The 10,000-nt window shown below is 37.2% G+C and overlaps 2 protein-coding genes and 1 non-coding gene across 4 annotated transcripts in view; 2 read left to right on the forward strand and 1 right to left on the reverse strand.

Moving 5' to 3' along the window:
- LOC132988767 (putative monooxygenase p33MONOX) overlaps positions 1–2,491 on the reverse strand; it is an 18,855-nt gene extending 16,364 nt beyond the window's left edge. For both annotated transcript variants that reach the window (XM_061056343.1, XM_061056342.1), the window contains exon 1: positions 2,343–2,491. The gene's annotated coding sequence lies outside the window, so the exon portion shown is untranslated. The remainder of the gene's footprint in view (positions 1–2,342) is intronic.
- A 666-nt stretch (positions 2,492–3,157) lies between these two features.
- On the forward strand, positions 3,158–3,229 carry trnae-uuc (transfer RNA glutamic acid (anticodon UUC)). Its single transcript has one exon. It is a non-coding gene; the product is annotated as a tRNA-Glu (tRNA).
- A 1,822-nt stretch (positions 3,230–5,051) lies between these two features.
- pof1b (POF1B actin binding protein) overlaps positions 5,052–10,000 on the forward strand; it is a 46,220-nt gene continuing 41,271 nt past the window's right edge. The window contains exon 1 of the mRNA XM_061056142.1: positions 5,052–5,644. Within this exon, the coding sequence (XP_060912125.1) occupies positions 5,279–5,644 (366 nt within the window). The 5' untranslated portion in view covers positions 5,052–5,278. The remainder of the gene's footprint in view (positions 5,645–10,000) is intronic.

The raw sequence follows: 10,000 nt of genomic DNA on the forward strand, positions 1-10,000 counted from the left end.
ATCATGCAGAATTATTTAATAATCTTATATAATCAATACAAGGTTATTTTATTCTATCTGAAATGAAATGATGTTAAAAGCAGAAGAGAGAAAATGAAACTACAGGGAATGAACATGGCAGCTCTTTCTCAGCTCTAACCGGCAGAAGCTGCAGGATTATTCCAGCTCTGATGACGGAGCACAGGATGGATTACATAACACCTGATGCTGCAGAGACACTGAAGCACTGACATCACTGAAAAACACTGACAAACACTAAAAAACACTGAAATCACTGAAAAACACTGACAAACACTGAAAAACACTGACAAACACTAAAAAACACTGAAATCACTGAAAAACACTGAAACACTGACATCACTGAAAAACACTAAAAAACACTGACATCACTGAAAAACACTGACAAACACTAAAAAACACTGAAATCACTGAAAAACACTGAAACACTGACATCACTGAAAAACACTAAAAAACACTGACATCACTGAAAAACACTGACAAACACTAAAAAACACTGAAATCACTGAAAAACACTGACAAACACTAAAAAACACTGAAATCACTGAAAAACACTGACAAACACTGACATCACTGAAAAACACTGACAAACACTAAAAAACACTGAAATCACTGAAAAACACTAAAAAACACTGAAAAACACTGACAAACACTAAAAAACACTGAAAAACACTGACAAACACTGAAAAACACTGAAAAACACTGACAAACACTGACATCACTGAAAAACACTGACAAACACTAAAAAACACTGAAATCACTGAAAAACACTGAAAAACACTAAAAAACACTGAAAAACACTAAAAAACACTGAAATCACTGACAAACACTGAAAAACACTAAAAAACACTGACATCACTGAAAAACACTGACAAACACTGAAACACTGACATCACTGAAAAACACTAAAAAACACTAAAAAACACTGACATCACTGAAAAACACTAAAAAACACTGACAAACACTGACAAACACTAAAAAAAAACACTGACAAACACTGAAAAACACTAAAAAACACTGACAAACACTGAAAAACACTAAAAAAAACACTGAAATCACTGAAACACTGACATCACTGAAAAACACTAAAAAACACTAAAAAACACTGAAAAACACTAAAAAACACTGACATCACTGAAAAACACTAAAAAACACTGACAAACACTAAAAAACACTGAAAAACACTAAAAAACACTGACATCACTGAAAAACACTAAGAAACACTGACAAACACTGAAAAACACTAAAAACCACTGACATCACTGAAAAACACTGACAAACACTAAAAAACACTGACAAACACTAAAAAACACTGAAAAACACTAAAAAACACTGACATCACTGAAAAACACTAAGAAACACTGACAAACACTGAAAAACACTAAAAACCACTGACAAACACTGACAAACACTAAAAAACACTGAAATCACTGAAAAACACTAAAAAACACTGACATCACTGAAAAACAGTAAAAAACACTGACAAACACTAAAAAACACTGAAATCACTGAAAAACACTGACAAACACTGAAATCACTGAAAAACACTAAAAAACACTGACAAACACTAAAAAACACTGACAAACACTGAAATCACTGAAAAACACTGAAAAACTGAAAAACACTGACGTCACTGACGTCACCACAGACTTCTAAAGAAAACCTTTAAATGTGTCTTTCAGGACCCACTGAGCAGGTTAACATCAAGATCTCGTGAAGTGGATCTTTATTGGCCTTTAAATGTTGAATATGACTGAAGACGACAAGTGTCACACACATTGTTCAATTAAACCAAAACATGATTTACATGATTTACAAAAACAATTAAATTCACATGAATAATCAACATTAGACAAAAAACAACCTTTACAAACGTTTGACATTTAGAGATGTTGTTGTGTTATCCAAACAGGTACATTAATGTTTGATAGGCTACCTTTAAGATAAATATATAATCACATATTCAGAAATATATATGAACGTGTTTTGAACCGTTTTGTCAGGTTGTTTTTCTCTAAACGGTTTTAAAAAGAGAGCAAACAGACACTTTAAAGGACAAATTTTACAGAAAATATGACGAATATATCAATTTTAGACACGCCGAATTAAAAAGTGTGTGTTAAACCTTTAGATGTTATGTGAATTTAAAAACAACATGAGTGTAAGTTAATAAAAAAAGCGCTGAATCATTAAATGACATATTATTCTTATGAGGTTTGGTGGCCGCAGGATGGCGGCTCTCCCCAGATGATGAAGGACGACACCAGATGATGAATAAAGATGAACGATGTGTTGTCAGCTTAATTTGCTTTCTTTTCTCTCACCAGATGAAATGGAGACTTCAGGACGACGTGAGCTTCGATGACCCTCCAAAGGAGACTCGACCGCTGAGAAAACAACAGCGGTGTTGGATAGCGGCCATTATTGTGCCCGATGAATCAAAAGCGCTTCCTCAACGGATATCATGGTACGATACCTTTACAGATCTCGTGGCGTATCGCGAGACTGCACTAAAACATTTACAGTACTCGTGGCGTATCGCGAGATTTGACTAAATGCACGGGAACTGGTGTTATCTGCGTTTAAACTTTAAAAATAGCAAATATTTGTTCAACAATCTAAAAAAAGACTGATTATAAATATTAATTTCGTTAGTTAAAGCAGATTAAACTCAGATGTAGATAAAAACAACATACAACAAATCAAAATATGCGTAAATACATGAATAATCCAGAAAAAAGTTACTAAACATGTTCAAATAATTACACATTTGTAAGTTTTAAAAATTCAACGTAGCCTAATTTGTGTTTTCCCCTTCTGTTTTCACATTGTTGGATACTTTGATTGATGACAAGTGACATTTATTTTATTGTTTTTTTTATTATTATTTGCACAGTAAAAAAAATGACACAAACAAAATAGAAATGATTCAGTGCAGGAAGAGGCTTAAAAATAGAAAAGCTTATTTCAAGCCTTCACCAAAATAATGTTCAAATATCACCAAATAAAAAATAAAGAAATAAGATACAGAAAATAATATGCAGGCTACACAAAAATGTAAAACATAAATATGAATGAAATACATACTAATACAGCTCTATATTGTTGTTACCCTGTTTGAGTGATGTACACCTGTAAGTCCCATATGGTCTAGCGGTTAGGATTCCTGGTTTTCACCCAGGCGGCCCGGGTTCGACTCCCGGTATGGGAACAAGGATTTGGTCGGTAGGGACTTGGTTTGGGAACTGGAGGTTGCTTGTTCAAGGTTCAAATCTGTAAATGTGTCTGGTATCAGAGGTGAGCAGTGGTGAGGTTCCCTTGAAGCAGCTCAGGAGCGCTCGCTGTGGTCAGCCCTCCTCACTCTCACATCTCTCCATTAGTACATATCCACAGGTGTGTGTGTGTGTATTTCAGCCTATGAGCATGTAGCATGTTCATCAACAGAGTGTAAAACTGAAATTTGTGAGTTTATTTTTAACACCAGTGCTAAAATAAACTACTAATAAAAAAGGAAAAGTGATTCATGAGAATTAAAAAAAACACAACGGTTAATTGTATTTTCAGACATTTTTTGTGACATTTCACTAAGAGGCAGGTTTTTTAAAGATGTGAATATATATATACATATATATATATGTATATATAAGTTGATCTCTGTAAGGTCTTATTGATTTAAAGCCGGGGAAAGATACAAGCATGAGTTAGTGTGATATTGAAAAGAAGAAAAACATTAAATCATACGCCTTTATTGTTTTTTTTATTGAATTAATAGATTTGATGAACTGACTTCATGCCTGAAACAAGACGATTATAATTGTTTTTGTTTGTTTTCCAGTCAGATGAATGATTTTCTGATTGATGCTGTGGCTCTCTGACATCTGATCTCCCTCAGACTGACCAACATTTGAACACTTGATTCTTCAAGTTAAGTTTGTGCACTCTTTAACACGTTCACCACTGATGATACAGATTAAAACACACCTCATAACTCTTGTTATCGATTCATTTAACTAGTTTTATGGAAGCCCATTTCCGCCAGTTAAAAAAATTAAAATGAAAACTTGGCTTTGTTGAGATTTTTTTTTGACCATAAAAAGAAATTATGAGATAATAAAGTCATAATTATGACATTCAAGGATGCATGACGGTCACATTGAAGACTACATTCAAAATGTTTGATCTTTATCTCATAATTTCGACATTTTATTTCATTATTATGACTTTATTATCTCAAAAAAATCTCAACAAAGCAATTTTTCTATTTTTCTTTTTTTAACTGGCGGAAATGGGCTTCCATATTATAGTTTTGTATTATATTATACATTTTTTTATAAACTTCTGACTCATCCCGTTATTTGCCATGATGACCCACGAGAAAGGTTATGACATAACAAATATCTAAATCAGATTTAAATCTAATTAGGACACGTCTGCCTTACTTCTCGTCACTTATCTTATTTGTTTAATTAATCCAGCAGATTTGATTGATATTGGAAACAACTGAGTCAAGCCCCAGCCTGCAGTGATAATGTTTTGATATCCTCTACCTGCGTTGAAATTCAGGTAAATTTAGTTTTTTATCCTGCTACCTGAAATGTTTATTTAGTCATGAGTTGCTGTTTGTCTCCCCCTGGTGGCTGCATCACACACAGACGCTTCTTTACTTTCTGCAGTTTATTCTTACTTCAATAAAGTACAATTTAACCCTGTCTGCAAATCACAAATGCAGACACTTGTTGCAGGACAATGACGTCATTATTAGTTTGGTTTGAATAGTCCAATCTGGAGTGTTTTGGGAATGTAAGAACACTTGAGGTTAAAACATAAATCCACATAAAACAGATTTAGTCCTAGTTGTCAAATATACCAGGCTACCTGTAGGTGTACATGTCAGAGTGACAGGTAAACTTTAGACAGCTGTCTCCTCTGATCCCTCCCACCTCCCACCTCCTGATGTCTCACATATTATTATTTGCATGACGGTGAGCAGAGCACCTCCCTCGGTCCTCCTCTCTGTGCAGATACTCCTCCAACCGGACTTTCCTCTCCCAGTTTACCCAGCAGAGGAGGAAGTTAAACAACCAGGGGTGGATCAAGTCTCCGCTCCTCCACAGCTGAAAAAAAAACCTTTACAAGGAACCAACCTGAGGTGGAACCTGCGCGGCTTTCTCCCGCAGCGACTTCAACGCTTTTGAGAAACTTTTTTTTGACTTGTCTTGTGCGGGATCTAAGCTCGGATCCACTCGTCAAATTCATCAAGATGTCTGTTAATTCGAGCCAGAAGACGACTACTACGACCTACCGCACCGTGAAAGTGGCCTCTCCGGAGCCGGTGACCAGCACGGTGATGTCCGCCGGGTCGGTGTCCCCGTTGCCGTACGCGCTGAACGGTAACTACGAGACGGTGAGGTACCTGGTCCCGGTGCAGCAGGCCATGCAGCAGCAGCAGCAGCAGTCCTTCGTGCTCATGCAGCAGCCCATGATGCAGCAGCCCATGATGCAGCAGCACATTATCCAGCAGCCCATGATGCAGCAGATGGTCTCTCCGGTGTACCTGCAGGGTATGACGCACCTGAGCGTCAGCAGCCAGGACACCGACATGTACCTGCAGCGCAGCACCCTGGAGGTGAGCCCCCAAACTTCATTCTGCATTCAAATGCTCAATATGGTAACTGTTAAAAAACTTCGAGTGGAGCAAGACTTTCTGAATGTTAAACTTTTATAATGAAAATAAACACATTTAAATAAATGTAAACTGTACAAAGTGATACTGAAAGACAGTGCAGTGGGTAAAAACTGTGTTATATAACAACAAGCACTCAAGCTGCTTTCAGTAACCATCAAACCCCTGCAGCTAAAGTTCCCTCAACATCATTTCACTCCATGCACAACAAACAACTTCATTCAAAGAATTTTTACAAACTGCGTAAATTCAACAATTATCTGTTTACAGTAAAGAACTGAAAGCAGTCTCAAACACTTTATATTTGAAATGGCCTCAGTGTGTTATCGAGCAAACAGAAAATACATTTTAAATCACACTATGTGGGTTTGTGCTGAGATTTACAGAAACTTCATGCTTCAAGTCTGAAGAGGAGCTCATGAAGTTTGCTGGATTGAAACTATTTAGAAATTATTTGGCTCTACATTTGTAGGCTGATATTATTTAAAAATGAATTGTGTATTCGATATGAGGAAGAAAAGAGGCCTGTACACTTTGCTCAAATGCCACAAAAAGTTTTAATTTATCTCAACATTTAGACCTGAGGTCTTCTTCAGGTGATCATTTTCATTAATTTCAAAAAGTATCACCTGAAGAAGAGCTCAGGTTGAGTGTGCGGGCCTCTCTTCTTCCTCAGTCTGCTGATTTTTCTCCTACATCATGTGTGTATAACTACCCACTTTTTCTATTTCTAAGATATAAAACCATCCAAACTAAATATGAGGTCTGCAAAGCTGCTATATCTTCTCATCTTACGGCACCAGCCTCGTCATTTGATGAAAAAAAATGACTTCTCCTTTTATTTTTAAGGTCTGCCTTTGAATTTGCAAACTTGCTCCAAAATCACATTTAAATCAGAGATGATAAGTTAACAAGTAGCCTACAAGTGCAGCTGATGTCTGACTCTGTTATTTGGGATAAAACAGGCTTATGTTATTAAGGTATTGAGGTGAACTCTGTGTGTTCATGGATCAAAACGGATGATGAAAATCCAGAGGGACATTTGCCAAGTTAGAAGGTGAAACAACATATTTGATTATTTGAAAAGCTAACACAACTGTTTAGCATTGTTAGCTCGTATGTGGCTGAAGGTTTGCCACATAGAAACTGAGTTATCATGTTCTACCTTAAAATATGGTCAAATGTTTCCCCCGATGTTGATGGGAGTCATCAGGAATCGAACAAGTAATCCAAACAGTCAGGCTCGATGTTTCAGTTTGGTTTTGGTTTCATGTCGTCTTAAATCATCCAAGCTGTGGTTGTGCAGAGCGGTCCTTCCAGATTCCACATGAGCCCGACAGACGTTTGCTAACCAAACATCTCTCAGCACATTAAGTTGCAGACTTGAATCGAAAGAATGATTTTTGCACTGCTGTGTTTCGAGGCTTCACACAACTTTGGATAGCTGTCAAAAATCCCCACTTCTTGATTGAACAGCGAGGAAAAAGGAAAAGTGAAAATATGAGCCCTCCCTCCCCCTCCTATTGGCTCGAGGTGAATTCTCCGGAGAATTTCCTGCTGCGTTCTCACATCAGCTCACTCCGACTTTCTGCAGAAAAAATATGGGAAAGCTAGAGGAGAAACTCCGGGTGAAGTCAGAGCGAAAAATGAGTCTGTTTGCGTTCACACATGCTGCTCCTCCTGGAAATATCAGGAGTTTGTTTTAGGAGTTTTCTGCAGGTGTGAAAGACCTAACAGAGTGCGTTAACAGGGACTTGAGTTTTCTGGTTTGGAGATTTATCCAGGTTCCACCTCGATGGAACGAGGGGATCGGTCCAGAGATACAAACAGTTTTTTTTGCAGTCATTCAGTAATTTAAAAATCGGGTTAAAATGGCGCTGCAGTATCTCACTCTTGATTGGAGGTGTCATACGTGGATGATAACATTTCTTGCCTGAGGAGTCGGGATTTGTCGAACCAAGTCCATAACTTTGGCGCCGGGGAAACCAATACGTTATTGTCTTAGATGCACACACACACAATCGGCATTCTTAAAAACCTGATCAGAACCAGGATCATGAAGTTGCCATAATTCCTGTTAATTATTAAACATGATCTATGATCCGGCATCATCACGGACTGATAAACAGCTGGATTATCGATCAGCGTCTTAGAGGTTTGTTAAAGTGCAACATCGAGGTACCAGACGCGTTCTTGTCGGGTTCCTGTTGAATGTCATCATCGATCTCGAACTGCCATCTCGTGTTTTGAGAAAAAAAAGTTCACACATAAATCAGTCAGCGATCACATCTGGCTGTGACAAAACGTCTCAGGCAGTTAATTATTGTGTCGGTCACAATCCGGCTCGCTTGTCAGAGGTCAACATGAGCGTTAGCGGTGTTAGCATGTTTTCAAGCTAGCACATAGCGTTATTGATTGTGACACTCTGCTCCGAGTTTTCACAGCTAATGATCAGAGATAAATATGTTCATGTGATGGACAGAAAGATGAGCTCTGGTGGTGAAGAAGAAATGTCAGCGTGCAACCATCAGAGGAGAACATGTGTTTCTGCAAACTACGGTAGAATACCGTAAAGTACTGAAATATTACATAGAGAGCGTTAACATGGACTTGTGTATCCAGGTTTTGATCGTATTCAGGATATGTTGTTTACATGCAGAGAAACCTGGTTATTCATTTCCCTGTTTAAATAAGAGTATCCTGTTTTTGTTTTTAATTAATTGTTTTATTGGTGAACAAAATGAAACAAGAATATAGAGACATAATGTTTCACCTATGAAAAGACCAGGCAGGACTCTGTCTTCCGTTTGGCAACTTTATTCTTCCCGGTGCTGTATTTTTTAATGATTATCTTTCTTAAACTCTTTATATGTGATTTTTTGATCCAGCAGATGTCGCCCTTGAGCACCAGCATGAAACCAAAACAACTCGCGCTACATTGTTGTGTTAGCATGCTAATGCTAGCGATCTTTATTATGCTCGTATCTTCACACTGCATGTAAATTTACCTGAAATGAGCGTGATCTAGAAACACAGTTAAGCAGTGAGTACAGTATGTTATTCTTCTTTTCTCTAGTCCCTCAATTAAACAACTTTTATACACGAGGGGAGGAGTCAGCCGGCCCTTTAAGAAGCATTGGGTCCTCACAACAAAAATGGCACACATGCGCATTCATCTCTTGACCACGACCCCGACCATTTACGTCACCTCTGCACGCAGGCCGATGACGTCACATATCAAAACCTAAAATTAAAAGAGTTAATAACAACTTTTTAATTTCTGTGTAAACTAAACATGAAATTACAGTACCTGTATGTTTTTTTAAATTAACAAATGAAACACATGTGAAATAATATTATATACAGTGCTTTAGTTTTAGTTTTAGTTTATTTGCACATTTTTTGAAAGAAGAGTCAAACAGAAAATTTAAACAAATAAAAAATAAAGGTGAGGTAGAAACCCATGAGGGCTCACCTTTGAACAAAGTTAAAATAAAATACAGTAAAAATAACAAAGTAAGAATATTTACTGTCACAAATGAAATTTAACCAATTGAAAATGACATACAAACATTGAAAACATAAAAATAGAGCAAAACAGGACGTACAGTATGTAGACAATATAAAAAAATCAGGACAATTCACGATTCACTACAAATCTTTCTGACATTTCTAACTTCTTCTGTCAAATTGAATTGCATACAAATATTTCTAGGTCGCAACAATGACATAGACGTGACAACTAAAGCGAGAGCAAATAAACAAAGACAAAAAAAAAAATAAATAAATAAAAATAAAACAGACAAAATAGACACAAAATAGCAAAACATAAGAGTAACCTGTTTTCTGATAACTGCATTTTATCTGCAGAGATCGAGATCTGCTGTCTTTAACATATCGTTCACTCCCCGGTCCGACCGTTTACTCGTAGACTAACATGGACTCTGTGTCAGTTTGATGATGTAATGGGGCGTTATTAATGGTTTATTCCTGCTCATCAGTCGATCTGTGTGGTTTGTTGTTACAGCATGTACACGGCTCTGTTCCTCCTCATTCATCACTTTTTACGAGTCACCGGTGTTTTTTTTTATGGTTCACCAGAAGACTCTCTCTGGTTCTGATTAATATTTGTTTCCTCAATGCTGCGACCTTTGACCCCTCGGATGGTTCACACACAAGTACAAGTCATTCAACACTTTGGATAACATCTGCTCTCCTCCTCTGCTGCTACTTAACAAATAAATAATCTGTCCCATATCCTCCCACGTCTGACCGCTCTGAGCTCCTGTTTTCAGACCA

Source organism: Labrus mixtus, chromosome 14, assembly GCF_963584025.1.
Source record: "Labrus mixtus chromosome 14, fLabMix1.1, whole genome shotgun sequence".
Lineage (NCBI taxonomy): Eukaryota > Metazoa > Chordata > Actinopteri > Labriformes > Labridae > Labrus > Labrus mixtus.